At 33.5% G+C, this 20,439-nt stretch overlaps 1 protein-coding gene across 3 annotated transcripts in view; it reads right to left on the reverse strand.

The window, feature by feature from the left end:
* Positions 1-20,439, reverse strand: part of LOC117111967 (serine/threonine-protein kinase TBK1-like) — a 75,228-nt gene that overhangs the window by 25,025 nt on the left and 29,764 nt on the right. For all 3 annotated transcript variants that reach the window (XM_033255021.1, XM_033255020.1, XM_033255022.1), the window contains exons 4-6: positions 10,273-10,454; positions 9,736-9,893; positions 2,331-2,444 (exon numbers count right to left, since the gene is read on the reverse strand). In XM_033255021.1, the coding sequence (XP_033110912.1) occupies positions 2,331-2,444; positions 9,736-9,893; positions 10,273-10,454 (454 nt within the window). The remainder of the gene's footprint in view (positions 1-2,330; positions 2,445-9,735; positions 9,894-10,272; positions 10,455-20,439) is intronic.

Genomic DNA, 20,439 nt, shown 5'->3' on the forward strand with positions numbered 1-20,439 from the left:
AAATGCCATTTTCTGTAAAGTAAAACCTAAAACCACCTCGATTTTGAGTCTACTCAATAAACAAGTCTTCTCACAGGCTTTTCCAGGTACAGTATAGCTAGATCTTTAAATACTAATCTTTAGTGTTTGTTGATAGACATTGTTTGATCTCAGCGGTTTGTCCCTCATCTTCTATGCAATATGAGCCATGCTCAAACACATAATTGTTCCTAAAATGTTGTTAGGGGACATGGCCCAGGGGTTGCATTTAATACATTTTTAAATTCATCTTTTGTTATTTTTCCTAGATTATGGGAACAACTTCCTAATGAAATTAAACAATGTACATACACTTCGGACTTTAAAGCCCAGCTCACAAAACACTTGATCTCAAAATATTAATAATATTAACTATCAATTATCTCTGTTTTTCATTTTGTTATAGTTAAATCAATTTATTTTGAATTTACTTTTACTTTTTTGTATATATATATATATATATATATTGTATTGTCATTGTATTTGTTTTTGATGATGGAGTAAGAGCAGTTTACTGTTTGGGCTTATGCCTATTACTTACTCCTGGCAAGAATATTGTATGTATACTTTTTACTTTGCCGAATAAATATTATTATTATTATTATTATTATGTATTCACTTATTATATATAATGGCAAAATTTTTCATCAAATCAAATACCTAAAAAAATTAATGTAATATACAGTAATTGTGAATTTCAATATAGTCAGCATTGTAAAAAAAGAGAATCTATAATATATTATGTTAAATTTGTTTGATGCTATAACAATAGAATTCTGCTGCCATTATGATAACAACCGCATGCAAGTTCAATTATCTACTGTGCACTTAGCATAGTATATTGTCTCCGTCATTGAACCGCATTAGCTTTGGCAAAGATAGTAGCTGTGTGTGCTTACGGATTCAGCTTCAGTAGCTTTGGCTTGAACTAAAATCAAACTCAGCTGCCAGAAAAACATAGCAGTTTGGATAATATTTTTGATTAATGGCCAATTTTCTATTACATATATTTTTAACTGTCTATTTTCATTGGCCTATAAGAACTTTCTTTATGGTATCACATAAACAGTATTTGAGAGTCTACAAGTGTAAGTACTGGCTATCTTTACAATTAAAGGATAAACCTATCTTTTTATTTTTCTAATTTATTAACTGCATTTATGTATTCACTTATTATAATGGAAAAATTATTCATCAAATCAAATACCTAAAAAAATTAATGTAATATACAGTAATTGTGAATTTCAATATAGTCAGCATTGTAAAAAAAGAGAATCTACAATATATTATGTTAAATTTGTTTGATGCTATAACAATAGAATTCTGCTGCCATTATAATAACAACCGCATGCAAGTTCAATTATCTACTGTGCACTTAGCATAATATTGTCTCCGTCATCGAACCGCATTAGCTTTGGCAAAGATAGTAGCTGTGTGTGCTTACGGATTCAGCTTCAGTAGCTTTGGCTTCACTAAAATCAAACTGCCAGCTGCCAGAAAAACATAGCAGTTTGGATAATATTTTTGATTAATGGCCAATTTTCTATTACATATATTTTTGTTTAAATTAAACTGTCTATTTTCATTGGCCTATAAGAACTTTCTTTATGGTATTACATAAACAGTATTTGAGTGTCTACAAGTGTAACTACTGGCTATCTTTAAAATTAAAGGATAAAACTATCTTTTTATTTTTCTAATTTATTTACTGTATGTATTCTACAATTAAAGGATAAACCTATCTTTTTATTTTTCTATTTATTTACTGTATGTATTCATTACTTATGTATTTATCACTTATTTATTCTCGGGAACAATAAGTATCAAGCTACTATTTTGCCAGAGGTCTTGGACTACAATAATACCAAATTCATACAAGAAAAAAATATTGCATGTGTCCCCAGCTATAGAAATGTTAGCATCCATCGCCTGCTGAATTCATCCATGTGAATGATTATCTCTATAAGATTAGCACTATGTCTCATGTATAATATTCATGTACGGAAAAAAGACATCGCAATGGCCTGTAACACTTCAGTGACATTTAACAAGGATCTGTGCACATGCTCAAATGGTGCAGCTCATATTGAGTGTGTTGCATGTTTATTAACTGCCTACATAATAAATCCTGCATAAAAATTGCACTGAATTAGAGCAATGTTAGTGTGCGCTCAACCATATCTCAGTAGGATATTTCGGGAGTCAGTGTATTAAATATTAAGCAATAAAAATATTACATATTTTATATCATGTACATATTTTATATCATTTGGAAGTATTTTTAAACACAGTAATTCAGTTTGATAACTGACCTGGGTAAATGACATGTTTCAGGGAGTTGGCTGGACCATTCAATCTTTCCGTTTGGTGATTCATGCTGGACACCGCTGATCACGCCATTCGGTTTCCTTGTAGTCAAGTAAATCCTAAAAGAAAAATTATTTGTGAAAGGAAATCACAAGCGACAGGATAAGGTTTACTCACCTCCAAGTATCTAGGAAATACCAGATTCACATGATGGAAAAGTACTAAATATTAACAAATTGTAACAGATATTTTCCCTACAGTATCAGAACACTTCAGTTGTGAGAGGTATATCCTTTAAGAATACATAGGATACTGTACCTCAATAAGAAGCATAGGCATAGATCCCAGGGATGGGGGATATATTACCCCAATATTTGACCGGGGGGGGGGCCATTGTATCATCCCCCCAATATTTTGACTGTATGGGATAAAATGGAGCTTTACACACTTCAAAAGACTGTCACAGAAATAATTTGCAATGTCTTATGCACTTACCAAGATGAAAATAAGCATAATGTATTAATGTTGATGATAAAATTATTTTATCTGGTACCAATCTAAGCTCTTCTTTCCTTAGATATTAGATGTGCTTGCAAAGCAAGCCACATTTTCACACTGAAGGGTGTGAATGACATCAGTAATTTTGTCAATTCCAAGAATTTTCAATCATCCCCTCAATGAAAAATACTTTTCTACATCACTGGTAAGAAGCATATTGCGCATATTAATGGGCCCAGCCTATATTTCAATATGATGTCTTCACTCTCAGCATGCAATTGTACCAGTAATTAGCAAGATTTCGTAATTGGCTGTGACCCCCAGTCGCGCCAAAGTAGTTATAAAAAAACCCCCCTCAAATCGTCTTATTTTACAAGCTATAGCACCCCTCACCTAATCCTCGAGCAACTTTGCTCCCCCACCCCATTAGCCCTCTCCCCATTTCAAGAATACTAGATATGTTAATGGTGAAAGCAATAAATCTCGAAGGAAATATCTGAACAGATATTTCTGTCAATATTTATTAAATAATCTGTCATGCGAATCGGGCATAGGATAAACAACACAAAAGAAAGTCACTTGATTTATCACTTGTGACTGAATCAACCTCCAGGCCTTTAAATCGTTCTTACTTTGATATGAAAGATATCCAAAACTATAACTAAATTCCTTCTGATGGTGTTGATTACCTAAAAATAGTTGAATCCATTATGAATTGATACCACTAACTGAAGTTACAATACCTCTGCTCAAAAGCCTGAAAAAATATGTACACTATTAGATAAGGCAATGATTTCAAGCACTTTGAGACATTTAAACATGGAAATCACTATATAAAATAGGCCAAAAATATTATTTTATTTTTATAGGATTAATCCAATTAATTGTAATGTTTCTTTCCAGCATTAGAAACTATTGTTTTGAGGAACATTTTGAATATTAATTTAAGTATAGAAAAATAATAATGAGGTTTTGTCACACAGTAAGTCTCTAACTATAAGTGGTGTCATGTAAATCACAGTTTAAGCATTATTTTGGTCTTTGAATTAAGGTCCTAGTGTGAGTAAAACCAGGGTATGAACAATTCGAATTCATAAGTCTGAAAACATTTTTACTGTAGTTTTTTTCTAATCAAATCTAATGAGTGCCTCAAAACATATTAAACTTTCAACAATGAAGTTTGTCAAATGAAGTCATACACATCATTTTTGTCCTGGTATGAAATTCATTTTGTCATGTTCAGTGGCGGATCCGGAAATTCAAAATAGAGTGGGCTCTGGGAGCGACTTTTGCAGATGAAGGGTCGAGGCTCCTTATAGCCTCACCATGGTTGGGGATGAGGTAAGAAATTTTATGTGGATATCAACATGAATTATTGTAACAACACAGCAATAGAAGAACGACCATATATTAACACTACTGGAAACCAACTGAATGTGATCAAGTACAACATTTTACTACCAGGGAATAGGTATTTGTTTGTTGTAGTTACTTATTGACAAATAAAAATAATTTTTTTTTTTTTTTGCGAAAATTCAAATGTTTATGAACTTTTATTTATAATGGTTGGCCTCTAATTTCTGAATCCAATGTTTTTATCTAACACACATCTAAAAGACAAGAGTGCAACACCTAAACCTTTCTACAAAACAAAACTGTAATGAACTGCATAATAAAACATTATTATACACCTTCTCTACAAATCCTAGTTTTTTTCCAACAATTTCAAACTTAAACTATTGAATTGTACCCTCCGGTGTAAAGGATTTGTACTGTAGGCTTATCAAGCCCTATTGGTTTCCAGTGTTGTTTAGTATAGAATCTCTACAGATACTGTGTTTGGAAGTGTATAAATAATACAGAAATGAATGTAACATCTCAATAGAATTTGTGTTATAAAATATTCAAAGTTATTATTTTTCCACTATTAAACCCTGTTCAAACTATCAAACATTATTTGACAAAAACCTGTGACATAAATTATAAATATGGTCATGGGGGATTTGCATAATTTACGTCTCTCCTGCACTATCAAGATTTCTGTAACAAATATATGTAATTTACGTTGACGTAATAACATACCCATTATAGACACATTATTATTATTCTTCACATAAAACTTGATAGTGAGTGCAGAGCTTAATCATATTCCCTATGATCCATGCGATAATGGAAAGTAATCACCAAGATAGGGCCTCCCGGATGTTTACATTGTGACAATGGCTGGACTTTTGCCAATTCACACCATTTGTCATATACACTAGAAGGACTGTCACTTAAATACACAGTAAGACTGAAAGGTCAGTTAGAACACTCAATGCAAGATGAAAACTAGATATTATTAAAAAAAAAAAAGATAAATAAAATCATAATTCTAGTATGAGATGGAGGTGCTGTATGAATTTCTAAACTACTTTGTGAGTTGTATACATTTCTCATCTCAAAACAATACTTACCTTTCATTTGGAACTGTAAAAAATATTTTGAACCAAAGATAAACACCAATGACATTAAATCCATTATTATTAGTGCAAAAAAAAAATTTTAAAGACAAATCCAAAAAATACAAAAATCAATAATACTACTACCTTAAATTATATATGTAACAGGTATTAAGTTAGCATAAACAATTTTTGTCCTAAAATCAAAACATAAAAAGAAGGTGAGTAGTGAATAAATATAACTGATTATTCTAATATGACATTTCCCTGAATAGTACAAAATAATTACTTGTATTCTAATGAGTTCTATGAAAGAATATGATCATAAACAACTAACAGTAAGGCAGGACATTTTTTATTCCTTGTTTCGCAAACTTATTTTGTTAAATATCCTCAGAGGCGGGCGGAAACAAATTAAAAATTAAGTTTTGTTTTCTTATTAGCAAATAGTTTTATAAAAAAATCCAGACGGAGTAGAAAATAAAAATAAAATGTTATAGTTGGATGTGAACAGTGTAGTAATGGGATGGTTAAATGCTTTAAATTTATATAATTAGGAAGAAATATACATATCTTATTTTTTGAGATTTCAAGGCAGTGACAAGTGTAATAAAAAAATTAAGAAAAATTGTTATTTTAAATAATTGAAATTTCCAGTTTTCGTGGTGGTGGATGCGTTCATTGGCCAAAAATAATTTTTTTTTAAAACTTGAAAACATCAATATTGGAGGGCGGCGGGTTCGTGAAAACAAGGTATAAAAAAGCCTTGCCTAACAGTGAAAACAAATCAAAAATGCAGATATAACATTTCTAATTTGCACAATAGCAGGAACCAGATAAGTACTTCCACACTTGAGGTTATTTTAAGTGACACTTCTAGTATATTTTGTATGCACAAATACTGTAATCGTTAAACAGTTTAATTCCTCACAGGTACAGATTCTATTGGCAGCACAAATTCTTTGTTGGTAGAGATGGTATTTAAATTAAATATACAGTTGAACTTGCCTAAGTTGAATCCAAAATGATATATTGAACCAAGGACTTTTAACTGTTACCAGGATAGGAAGCTGGCTGGTTTAATCTAACTTGAATTAGCCTTATGTGTGGTATTGTTATGCTAATGAGCCAGATAAGCACAATCTGCACATGCTCAAAAAAACAAAACTTTCCTTAGCCACACTGCGTATCAGCTAGGTGTACAGCAGCTAGGCCTAGCTTATCTTATTTTTGTTTGTTACGCACCACTGACTTAGGCTGTTTGTCATTACTTCAAGATGTCAACCAATTCGTGAAAAAGGCATATTAAATTCCAAATATTGACGTTTGTGAGCAATACATTTTAATTTTATATAGGTAAGTAGTAAGTATATGAATAATTTTAATGCACTAGTTAGTTGATAACTTCATTCTAAATTGTTTTGGGTCTTTTTTCTGCATTTTTATAAGCGGTTAGACATGGCCTAGGCCGGGTCTAGGCTAGCCTAATCACATCAATTTAAAATCAAATTTGTAGACATAACTTGCCTTATATCTTAACTTGCAGGTGATTTTATTGGTAGACTAGTTTGTTTTTAAGTGTGTAAGTATGATTGATTTGTATGCCAAGTGAAATTAGTACCCTTATTTTGCTTTGATTAACCGTACCGTAATTCTCGGCTAGGCCTAGCTGTACGCCTAGCCGATACGCAGTGTGGCCCTGGTGTGGCTAAGGAAAGTTTTGTTTTTCTAAGCATGCGCAGATTGTGCTTATCTGGCTCATTTGCATAACAATACCGCACATAAGGTTAATTCAAGTTAGACAGCTTAAACCAGCAAGCTTCCTATCCTGGTAACAGTTAAATTCCTTGATTGAACAGTGGATATATTGAAAAATTGTGTGACTTAGATAAAATTTAACTTACAGATCGTAAAGTAATGGAAAAAGAACAACTTGCCGTGTAAAGTAAGATCGACTTTTAAGTAAGATCGAAATTATTTGAGTTGGGCAATTCGACTTTTTAACTGTATACTGTAGCAGCTAAGGTTTTTCCACCATAGCTGACTTGTTTGTAAAACAATACTACAGTAATACTAAGTAGGCTAACACTACAACAAATCTCCAACAGGCACAAACGGATTAATTATTCAATTGTGAGGAAACCACAGTATTAGTCAACAGCATGTGAGTCATATAATCTGACAATTCAAGACAACCATCATTAATATATACAAGTTATAATTTTATAACACCTAAGAATAACATTGTAGGGCTACTGAATGGTGCACAATACAACAAATGCACAATGTTTCAAGATGACTTCTGGAGGCTATGTTGCAACAAACTTGATAGTCAAGTACCAAGATTTAGAAAGTAGAACTGTAGTATGAACACCTGGGGCGGATGCAGGAGGAGCAGACGGTGTGATCGCACCCCCCTAATTGCATTAAGAAAAATAATTGTTGTATTGTATTGTTGATATGAAGATAAATTAAATTAAATCTGGTATGAATGCAACTTCTGGGCACCTAGGGGTTCATATTTTCAAAATTTTCGCACCTCAGCCCCAACCATGGTGGGGGTGAGGTGATGTGGACTCTCACACACCCCCCCCCCCCCCCCCCCACCGCCAAATCCTGCATTCGCCCCAGAACACAATAATTCCAGAATTTAGTGAAAGTGAGACTGAAATTAGTTAATTATTACAGTATTGCAATGTGTTATTGTGAAAAGTTCCTACTATATGACGTTTCTTGCACTATATACATTCCAAGAATCAAAAGCAATTAGCTGCCGAAATGAAATGTCTGTAGACATGTCTAATAGTCTGAAATTGCTTCAAATAACAGTACAGTATATGATCATTGGAAACACAAAAAATAGTAATACATTATCACTGTACTGTATTTCTTTCTTTCTTAGACACAGAAACACCCTCAAGACAGTTTTCCAGAAATTATTGGCTTAAAAGAGCTTTTTGCATCATGGGATCAATGCCAACAGGCAACCAATTAAACAATAAATTAGAACATTCACAATGAATTCACATTCACCTCATATTCATACTCTAGAGTGAAGTGTGACAAAATAAATAAAATGATTTGAGTGATGAGTTGAATGATGAGTTCGATCACATATAGCAATGGTCAAGAGGCTTACTGTACCACTATAAGCTACTGATAACAAAACTAGGATATTCATGTTGTTTATGAGATACAATCAACATTTTCAAAAATACTGTACTATGGAAATGACAACATTACTTTTATAAATTTTCCAGATATTTATAGTGACTACCGTATGTCACAATCTGGGAATTTACAGTAACTTGTAATACAGAATTTGTTCACAATCTGGAATCATGACTTAATTATTAACAATATGAAGTCACGATCTGTAAATGTGACTCTTGTAACTTTAAAAATATTTACCATTAATCAGTTGCCATCAGAAATTGTGATTTCTGTAAATTTACAGGTACTTTACACAATCATAATCTACTTTTGTTACTTGAATACATTTGATTCTTCCAAATCTAGAGATGCCACTCTTCAGATATTGCATTCATCCTAATACTACCTTTTAATATTCCAATATTGTTTTTATCACAATCTAAAAATAGTACTTCCATAACTTCACAAAATTTACTTCATTTCAATCTAGAAATGTCATTGTCATCTAAAACACACTTGTAACCTTTCAAATATTGTCCCAGTAATGCAATATGTTTTGGTTTCCATATATATACACTTTATCCCAATCCAAAAAAGCAAACGTTTTATTAAAATCATATTCCAGTTGATATGTTGTCCCATGACTATGTGGTCAGTTTCCATAATAACTTATTCCAGTTATCAACATGTAATATCACAAATAGTGACAACAAACTACTATATGCTGTGCAACCATCGCCATACTAATACTTAGTCAAAAAACACTAAATAAATAGCCACTATTCAAATACTGCAACTATAGAAGGTAAAATACCAAATGATCTTCATATCATCAAGCGAGTCGAGTGGCCGAGCGGTAAGGCAGGGGCGCCGCTAGCTACAGCTTTTAACATCGGCGCTGGTTCCAGCCGCTCCTCGCCCATGGTTCAGTTGGTAGAACCAAGTCTTCTCGGATAAGGAATTAAAATGGAGGTCCAGTGTATACATCTGGCTCGTGTGCACTTTAAATAACCCATTGCATCTTTCGGAAGAGTAGGGGGTTACCCCGATGTTATGGTTCATTTCAGCCCCTGTCGTTGTGGAATGATGTGAACATGTAGCTACCATGAAGCGCCTCTTTACGGCTGCTAGGTAGTCACGGGCCACGCCCATACGCAATTCAGCACAATGACGCTGCAAGTTATGGGTTATTCTCCTACCTTTACCTTTACCTTTACCACCAGAAAAAAAAATAAAGGTGATATACCAAATTACATCTTCTTATCTCCTGATCCTCAACAAAGGTAGGAAACGATGATTCACATTGATGTTCACTTACATTGTTTCTCTATTTTTTCGGCCACCATAAGGCCTGAATGGTAATTGTCCAGTTGCAACGTGGTAGAATGTCACTCCAACTGACCAAAGATCAATCTTAGCAGAGTAACTGCCTCGATTTGCCACTTTTAGTACTGCCCTCTGGTACAAGTCTGGATGCTGCAGAAAAAACAAAACAATTCAATATATTTTTAACTTGCAGAGATAAAAAATATTAATACATTGTACCTAAAATTGGTAAATACCTTGATATATATAATTAGCAACTGTTTCTAATGACATGTACGCGTTTTCATTATTATTATTTTATGTTAAACTGTTAAACTAAGAAACAATGGTATAGAAACTGAATGCCATTTAATTAACATTCATCCTCTAAGTACTGTATACTTCCTTTCTCTTTAAAGTCATTTTACTGGTTAAGTCTTGCTGGAAATATTATGCATAATGATTAATGTATATTATTTTTCTTTACAAATTAAAAAAAAGAATGTCAGTTTACTATACTGTACTTAAAATAACAGATTACATCTCATACCAAGTATTCTTCTGTTCCATATAGTGACATGAACTCTCCTCCTTCCTGAAGTTCTCTAGCTGCACCAAAATCTGCCAACTTGTATACTGATGTGTTGTCTTCGGCAATAACTCTCATAATATTTCCTGGCTTTAGATCCCGGTGGACAATATTAGTTTCCCGCAAGTACTTCATTCCAGAGGCTGTATCACAAAAGATATGATTATACAATTTATCTCAAAATTAAAAAGTACTTGAGTAAATGTAGCTGGTGGCAAACTGTGGTGGCACTAGCGGGGCAGGAAGGCTTAGGCCCCCCCACTGGACAGGTTTATCCCCCGTCTGGCAGATCTCGTTGGACAGTCAGACCATAAAAATATACAAAATACTCCCACACCAAGCCAAAACATGTCTGTCACAGTGCCATTTCCGGCCATCCAGAGGTTCCTATTATTTAAAAAAAAAAACCTTATTTGGGAGGGGGAACCCCTTGCAAACCCTTCCCCCAGCTGCTCTAGTCCATCTGTTGGACAGCTTAGCCCCCATAAAATACATTCCAGAGCCGCCACTGGTGCCAACCCTTGCCATCAACTGTCAGCTACAGAGAACTTCTGCATCTATCAGTATTGGATTACTAAAATGGCTAATGAACTATTGGTGTGGGGGGGGGGGGGGGGGGAGATAATAGTGAAAACTGAGAGAAAGTAGAAAAGAAGGTTGTGAAAATCCAATGCTCAAATTACCTAGAAACAAGAGATTCTGGCATGCCTTCTTTCATGAAACTGGGCATCCATCAGGATACTACATTTTTGTCATTAGGAAAAGTATATACAGGTCTCCCTCTAATTAAAGACCTCTCAAATTAAGGACCATCAACTCCACTTTTCTGTGGTCCCATATTAACAAATGTCTTATCTTTATTATTCTAATTAGAGACCAAAGCTGCTAAAGATCATGGAAACCCTGGTCCCAAAAGTGTTCATTAATTAAAAAACTTCATTCATTTTATTGCATCTCATCATAAAAACATCACTATACAGAAAAATCAAACAAGAAAACAGATGCAAAAAGACAGGATCCACAGATTCGAGGTGCAAACTTAGGAAGACACCCTGAATGAAAAATATCAATTACATCAAAAATGTTCTGATACATTAACTGCTGAACCTTTAATTCATTTGGGTAGTTCTTTGTAAATTCTATTAAGAATCAGAATCACTCCTAAAGCCAAGTTACCTTAAAATATACTGTATTTAGTAATTTCGCAGTAAGATAACTTAGAACACCCAATTATTGTTACATCGTATTAATTTAACCACAAGCCAAAATATTTTCTTCATGTGGGTATGGCCATTCCAATAGACAACTTGACCCCTGTGAAGGCTATTGTGGACAACACTTTTTTTTTACATATTTAAATACTGTGAAGCATATTGTGGTTAACAATAAAACAAGATCGACTAACTACATGTCTATTAGTGTATTATTATGTTGTTTTGTAGCATTGTAAATAAAATTTTTGAAACCCATCCTTATAAGCCACCAAATCATACACACTACCAATCAATCAATCAGTACACCCTTTTATGTACTACTAGTATTTACATGAATTGCATACTCGCGGCATTTTACTTTCTATTAGAAACTGCTAGTAATAAAGTCAATAAATGCTTGGTCTAGTGACTGGTATGAAACTAAAACTCTTTGGACATGATGCTCACTTATTGATCCAGATCCATGTAAACCAGGAAAAACATCAGTTTGATTGTGAATGTTTATTATTATGCTAATTACTCAATTTAACTATTATCGACAGTATGCTGTTTTGGAATGGCAAGCCTCAATGAATATCACCAGTTGACACTAAAACGTATTCAGCAACTATACTAAAGTGACAATGTAGTAACTCATGCATATCATCAATATTCTATACATGAATCCTGCTTATTCTTCCAATCTTACTGACAAGACACCAAATATTTCCAATCAATACAAACTACTCACTGAGGCAAACAATTCAAAATAGCAACGATTGCTATGTAATCTCTGCGCAACTGTCATTTGGAAAACACGCAATCTATTTTTAAACAGTGGCGCCCCCTACCAGACACATGATTTCAGGACGAATTAACACAATGGTTTGTTCATTCTGCGGTGGAACAGTGACAATGTAGAATTAACACATACATACTATACGTATTCTATAAATGAATTATGCTTATTCACCCAATCATAATATTGACAATTTATTATCAATAGACAGTATATTTCCAATCAATACACACTGCTCCAGGAAATAAAAAAAAAATAGCAACCTTTGCTAGCGACATTTGGGAAACACAATTTACTTTTTTATAATACAGTGGCGCCCTCTACTACGAGCCTCCCTACGAGTTTGCCTATGAGTCATATGACTTCTGGACTATTTAACACGTTATATAGTCACCGGCTTTTGGATTTGTGCATTGTAAAATTCTTCGGTAAATTACAAACAATATTACTTTAAAAATCATTAAACCATTCATGATGGAGGTTATTGTGGAATACAATATGCTTTTATGTATATTGATAGGCAGTTAATCAAGACTTATATTGTAAGCTTACGCAGAGTTTGATGATCTCGGTACAGCAAACATGTGATTCATTCAGACGACAGAAAGCTGCGTTGTCGGCTTCATGGAAGCATACTGTACAGTACAGGCCTAGCAATCTTTGTGGACATAACTTATGACTTTTACAACTACTAAAGGTAAGTAAACTATCAATTTTTATACTAGGTTTGTTTTGAGAGGATTATTATCTTTCACCATCCCCCTCCACCCCCCCCCCCAGTAAGGAAGATAAAATGCTCAAACTCAATCTTGAGCACTAATGGCAGTCTGTTCAGAATATAGTGTTGATACATTATTATCCAGGGCAAATGAGAAAATGTATATAAATTCTTGTTGTACAGTTACTTTTTGGATATGGTACCTGCAATATTGTGCTGTAGTGGGTACCTGTAGATGGAAATGATACTCCCAGACTTGATATTGAAAGTAATTTTCTCATTTCCTCCATTTTAAAAATAATTTGTTAACAATTATGTCGGAGGGGAGCCTTGGCCGATTGCGCCCCACCCCCTTAAATCCGAACTCTATAGTTAGAAATTCACTAGAATATTGTATCTACATGCAAATCTGTTAAATAATATTTGTGATCCATCCAAAAGTATGAAAGCACAGCAGGCCTACTCAACTTGTTGACACTGAGATTCCTTGCTGACATTTATGAAATATTATAACCAGATGTTCCAGTAGGCAGGAGTTATTGTAAATTTTAATTTCCACTTTTAAAGGCCAAAAAATAAAATTTGTTGTGTGCTCAAGCAAATATGTTTTTAACTATACGATGGTGCAATATTTTAAGAATTTTACTTTCTGCAGACATAAAAACCCCAGTAAATATTTTAAGTTCATTAGGGTGGAGCAAACTCAGTGATAAATGGGACGAACAATTGTCCATAATGATTTTCAAATGTTTAAATAGTCATGCTCCATCATATTTATTATTGACACATTGTACTCGCAGTCAAAGTAAAAATACACTAATTGAATACACCTGGAATAATATGCAAGGTAAAAGAACTTTTGTATACCGATCTACTAAATTATGGAATAAACTCCAGGATCATACTAAAACCAACTTTAAATCTATGACACTTTCAAATTTTAAGTAATCTATTTCAAAGCCTCAATAATACCATCTTAATTTAACCTGATTTTCTCTTACCTTGCATATCCATATTTATTATTTAAATTTTTTATTTTCTTAAGTTTCTTTCAATGTTCCTTTTAAATCTTTTTCAATTTGTAGTTAAGTTATCAATATTTTTTGGTTACAATGTGTATATATCTGCTTTTAAAATTTTGTAGTTGAACTGAACCACTTTGGAAACCAGTACTGTGTATTGAAAGTGTATATTTAGTATAAAGAAAGAATAAATAAATAAATAAATAATATCAACCATCGCTCACTTCATGTACTTACCTGATTGGCAAAAATCATACCCACAGAGCTCAAACAACCAAAGGGCACAGCAACATTTGGAAATCAGGGCTCATGGGTTGGCATATATGTTTTTAACTATAGGATAGTGGTGTAATACATATATTTATTGAAGCTCCAAATGTTTTCATAAAAAACAAATAGTTTCAGCTCCTCCTTGGTGAAAATAAACAGTTTTTAAGAATTTGGGTCAGCAGAGTTTGGACAATACAAGTTGTCCAAGCTAGACCCACACAAAATCAAAAGAATGTTCTACAGTAGGGTCAGTCAGGCCCAAACTTATTTGGTCTTACAGCCTGGTTCGCATCAAACTTCAGTTTATTCAGTTAGTAATTGGAATATTTAATACTACTCCAGTTAACTAGACAAGGTTCAATTTGAATCTTTCAATTACATCTAATTTTAGTCCATTTTCATCCATCATCCATCCATCGAGTTTGCAAAATTATTTTACTTACTTTCAGCTTGACAATCTTGCAAGCTGGCATGATATTAGATTAATTACTATAACAATAACATGAAAAAACTTGTTTTTAAATAAATTTGTTGTTCTACAAGTTCGTGAAGGAAAGAACCAAAAAATTGAAAATTAAAATTAACAAATTGGAAACCAAGTATAATATACAGTACAAGGGCATTTGTAAAACTTACAGTTCTAAAAATAAAACTATATTTATAACAACAATTACTCTTCATGGGAATGTCAACATTTTGTAACTAGGGCTATCCAGAAACCCAGATTAAATTCTATTATAGGTTACATATTTATGTGGTAACCTCCAGGAACTCAGAATACATGCAATATAGGTTTATATAAAGAGGGTTTCTTAGTGTGAGGTGCGAGTTGCAAGTTGGAAAACTCGCAACTTGCATATTCCAACTCGCAATTAGCATTTTCCAACTTGCAACACGCATATTTCATCTCCCAACTCGAATTTTGCAACTCCCAACTCTCATTTTGCAACATGTAACTCGCATTTTCCAACTCCAACTCGCATTTTTTAACTCTCAACTCGCATTTTCCAAATCACAACTCACATTTTCCAACTCGTAAATCTCACATTTCCACCTCGCAACTCATATTATCCAAACTTTCAACAATTATTCTTCATGGGAATACCAATATTTTGTAACTAGGGCCATCCAGAAACCAAGATTAAATTCTATTATAGGTTACAAATTTATGTGGTGACCTCCAGAAATCCAGATTACTGTACATGCAATATATGTTACATAAAGAGGGTTTTTTTTTGTGCGAGTTGCAAAATGCGAGTTACCAGTTGGAAAACTCGCAACTCGCATATTCCCACTCGCAACTAGCATTTTCCAACTCGCAACTCAAATATTCCAACTCGCAACTCGCATTTTCAAACTAGCAACTCGCATTTTCCAACTTGCAACTCGCATTTTCCAACTTGCAAATCGCATTTCCCAATCGCAACTCACATTTTCCAACTCGCAACTGGCACTGAAGTAACACTCTACAGGAATATGTGGCGTAACAAAGCATTCTTTCTGCCAGCATTTTTATTACCTTTCATGTTCTTCTTCATAATTTTATTGGGTTTCAATTGTAGGCTGGGGGTTGGGGGAATCTTCTTCATTCTGTATCAAATGATTTAAGTAATGGGTGATAATACCATGGAGGTATTATTGAGGAGATCACTCGGCAACAGTTCCCTTTGACACGACAAACCCATGTGTTCCCCGCTTTTGCATCGCGCGCTGGCGTATTACCCTATAATTCACATTTTTCGTTAGCAACAACTTGGCAACGACATGCATTTATACGCTTCAAGCAGAGAAGTTGTGCAATAAAGCATTTGATTTTAACCCATTAATGAACAGTGTTCCCCTGATTAGATTTTTTCGAACTTTTGGTATGTTATTATTTGTATATTTCAGGAACGGATTCCGTAAAATATTTATGTTAAAATTACTTCTGTATTCATTTTAATTATGTCTAAAGATTGATTAGTTTGACTATAAAGCTAAGTCAGCGTAAAACTGAAAAATACTCAGATTTTGGATTGATTTTTCAAATAGTTAACCCTCGTTAACCCTAAAATGACTTAGTTTATTATAATCCTCAATCATTTACTAATTAATATATGTTAAAATTAGAATTAGTGAATTTTGGCCAATTTATGGAAATTGAAGTTGAAATACTATACTTTTTTTTTTTTTTTTTGGTTGGAAAATATTAATATGTTTGATATTTTATGAGATAAATGTATCAGCTTCAAAATGGAAACAATTGCGCAGCCATAGTGATTGACTGTATGTAGTGCGCATTGAGAAAAGAAGGTGCTCTCCATTTCACCATGTTCAATTTTGTGGTAAACTATGCCTGCTGAAAATTTGATGGCGGGGAACACATGGGACTTCAAAGGCATCACGCAAACGTTTTTCACGTGCTGCGGCAGCTTTGATCCTGGCCCACTTGCATAGCGCTGCGTGCGCGTAGCTTTTTCGAGTGATCCTCTCAATAATACCTCCATGGTGATACAGTGTAGATGGTTTTTCATTTGTTGCTTGGCAACTAGGGACTTGCCTTCTGACTTGGTAGTGTAGATTACTTTATAGGGTGACAAGGCACTCTCTGCCAGCATTATTACATGACCTTTCTGATCTTGTAACTTTACTAGGTTTCAAGTCTAGATATAAACAAGTTATTTCCCTCTCTTTCTCCTTAGCGCCAAACCTTGAGCGCCTCTTAACACTGCCAAGGGTGAACTATAGCTTAATTTAAAAACTAAAGTGACATACAAACTTGTACAATATTCCATAATTGTTCAGTAGTTCATTCTTATATTGTGTCATTATACTGTATTGGGTAGGTAGTAAAGATTAATTTCTGTTTTATCACAGGCTATGCATACTAGAACTTTGGACCATATACAGTAGAACTGTAGATATGAGACTAATTTCTGCCATCAATCACACACTGACACAGTTGGTTCCAATATGCATCATCCTTTGTGAGTTATCACATGTGGATTTTTATAATAACTAATTCTGTGTTGGTTATTACAGATTATCAACGGCAAACATGGCAAAGTGCAACCTGAGGCAATTTGGTTGCAAGGTGCATAAAAATTAAAAACATAAATGTGTAAAGTCCGCCAACAATCTAGAAAACACCTTGTCATTACAACCTGATGCTAACCATCTGTAAAAAAGTAATTATAAAACTGAGCAGAAAGAGGTTTCACATGTAAATTAAAAATGGAGGTTTTTACCTGCGCTACCTACTTTTTGAATAATATTAATAATTACATTAAATCAATAGTAAAAAAACAACATATAGAAATAGAAACTAATATCATAAACAATTGCAGTTAACATCAATCAGTTTTCAACCATCATCATCATGGTGAAACTTACTTCATGAACCTGCTACCCGCTGACGATTTGGAATAATTTATATATAAATATAATATTATACTTATATTTTTGGCCTTTTCATGCAATCATCATCACAAAATTGACATTCTTAAAAAAAAATAAATTGTCCGAATATTTTCATGCCCCTTCTGCCATAAACCGATTATTTTTTTCTCCTCACACACATTTCTTTTTGTTAATAAAATTTTAATATTATTTTCTGCTTATTAATTAACATCATCCATGTCATCACCAATCTATATGTTAATTCTACTAACGCCTCGTTGTAAGTTCACCTATCTCTTCTGAAACCGCTGGAAGGAATGTGCTCATATCTCATACACTGGGGTTTCTATATGTCACGACCACATTCCGCTACTTTTCTAGGCTGGATATTGGATATAACAAAGAAAAAACAGTAGAAACCCACAGAAAATCAATACCTGTTTCGCGAGTTCTTTACGTCACGTAAATACTGTACCCCATCTATTCTGAACCGCAGTACTTGGGTCTAAAAAATATCGCAGCAGGCCATAAAAGAACCTGTCTATGTTTCATAGCTTCATTACGTCACTGTGCAGTGCTTGTCTTGTCACACGTCAACAAAATGAGTGAGCAGCATGTTCCCGTACCACTTCCAAGTACCCATTGCATTAAGCTTAAAACATCGCAATATAATAAATACCATGTTTTAGAAATTGAATCGGATAAAAATAAAGATACACCTCGGCACAAGCCATGATATAAGCTCGGCCTAAACATACTGGGCTACCCTAGCCCTACAAGATACAAGATCATTTATTGTCATTGTGCACAACATGGTTCACATGAAATTCAGTTTCCAATGCTTTCATATAAAAACAAAAACAAAAACAAAAACAAACTTTAAAACATAAACTTAACTAAGAAATATACAATATAAAACAAGGTGCAGATTACATGAAGTACACAAGGTAAGTTAATAATAAGGCATATGTACAGAACATTAGAAAAATATATAAATATATATATTAAATTATCTCTTGAAAGCTTCATTATATAGTACTATAGAGTTGTTAATGAAAGAGTTTTTTGATCTATTAGAATTGCACTTAATGGTATGAAGCCTGCCTGATTTATTGTGAGAGTATGAGTTGTTCAATGGGTGAGACAAATCCTAAATAATCTTACTTAATTTATGATGAGAGATAAGACCTAGGTTCAGGTTTAGTTTAGTTAGCTGGGGCCTACCTCTATCTCTCTCGAATCTGGGTCGGATCAATATGGCTATTCTTTTGCAATGCCATAGAGGATTAACAGGCCCGTAGGCAGGGGGAAGGGGGTGCGGATACATCCCCCCCATTCCAAAAGGTCCACTTTTTAAAACCAATCATTTCACAAAACCGTTCCTAATTATCATAAAATGCTATAGCATGCATTGCATTATATAATTGAAAGCTTATCTTGTCACAATATTTAGGATATTTCATTCTACTTTGCAGCACTGCTAACTAAATCGTGAACTAATGAATATGACTCAAGTTAAAACGGTCTGTGAATGGAAATAAGTTACATGAATATTAATGAGGTTAAGGCAAAGTGGCAGTGTATGATTCGTGCATTTAAGTGGAGTGTAAAAGTATGCAAATGGTTTAAAATGGCTAGTTTAAAGGTATCTAGCCAGGAGTTGAAGATAGAATATCTTAAAGGAAATATGTGGACTGAGGAGTGTCGGTTAAAGGACATATCAGTCGAGGCACATTTTAAGATAAAAGTACAAGGCTTATATGTAAAAGCTTAAAGTAATTATACGTCACAATAGGTGAAGTAAGAGAGCTTCACAGTATTTTTGAATCAAGAAATGAAGTAAAGAATTGACCGTGAGTACTGTTAATAGTTGATAAATCAGAATATCTACCTATTGGCATATATAGGGTAGTAGTACTAATAGTGCATGTATTTTGATATGTTATGGGAATACTTACCTTCAATATGTATATACATATATAAATATATGCCATGTTCAATTCAATTCAATTCAACAAAACATTTATTTTCTTCCAAATGCACTTAGAAAAACAAAATTACAAATACAAAATACAAAAATTGGAAGAAGGCCAGGTCCCGAGAAGTTGTTTGCAAAAACAAACATCTTGTGATGGGCAGGCCTGAAAAAAAATAAAAAAATAAATAAATAAAATAAATGAATAAATAAATAAAAAAATAAATAAATATATAAAGAAAAAAGAAGAGAAAGCAGCTCAAAACAAAACAGCACGACGAATTTCAACCTCAGAAAGTTTAATAATTTGAGATTAAGTGTTTTTTCAGTTTATTAGAAAAGGCTCTGGCAGAAACAGCATTGGTAATTGAGAATGGTAGATTGTTCCAAATAGAGGGGCCCGTATATCTAATGTTATGTTGGAAATAGTTTGTGTTGTGATAAGAGATATGAATATCAGTTCTAGAACGCGTATAATAATTGTGAAAAGAGGAATTAGACATAAACATGTTACTTAAATGCTTGGGAAGGATCGAATGCATGGCAGAGTATACAAATATACTTTGCTGGATTAAATTAATATCGTTTAATTTTAAAAAATTTAGATTGGAAAACAGATGGGAAGAATGAGATTGTGGGGGAGAGCCAGATATGAGCCTTTTTTTGAAGAATTTGAAGTTTGTTGATGTTAGATGGATATGTATTGCCCCAAACAATGTTGCAGTAGTTCAAGTAAGGAAGAATGAGAGAGCAGTAGAGAATACGAAGAACAT

This window comes from Anneissia japonica, unplaced genomic scaffold (assembly GCF_011630105.1).
Source record: "Anneissia japonica isolate Jap-2015-1 unplaced genomic scaffold, ASM1163010v1 scaffold284828_len130523_cov99, whole genome shotgun sequence".
NCBI classification, from domain to species: Eukaryota; Metazoa; Echinodermata; class Crinoidea; order Comatulida; family Comatulidae; genus Anneissia; species Anneissia japonica.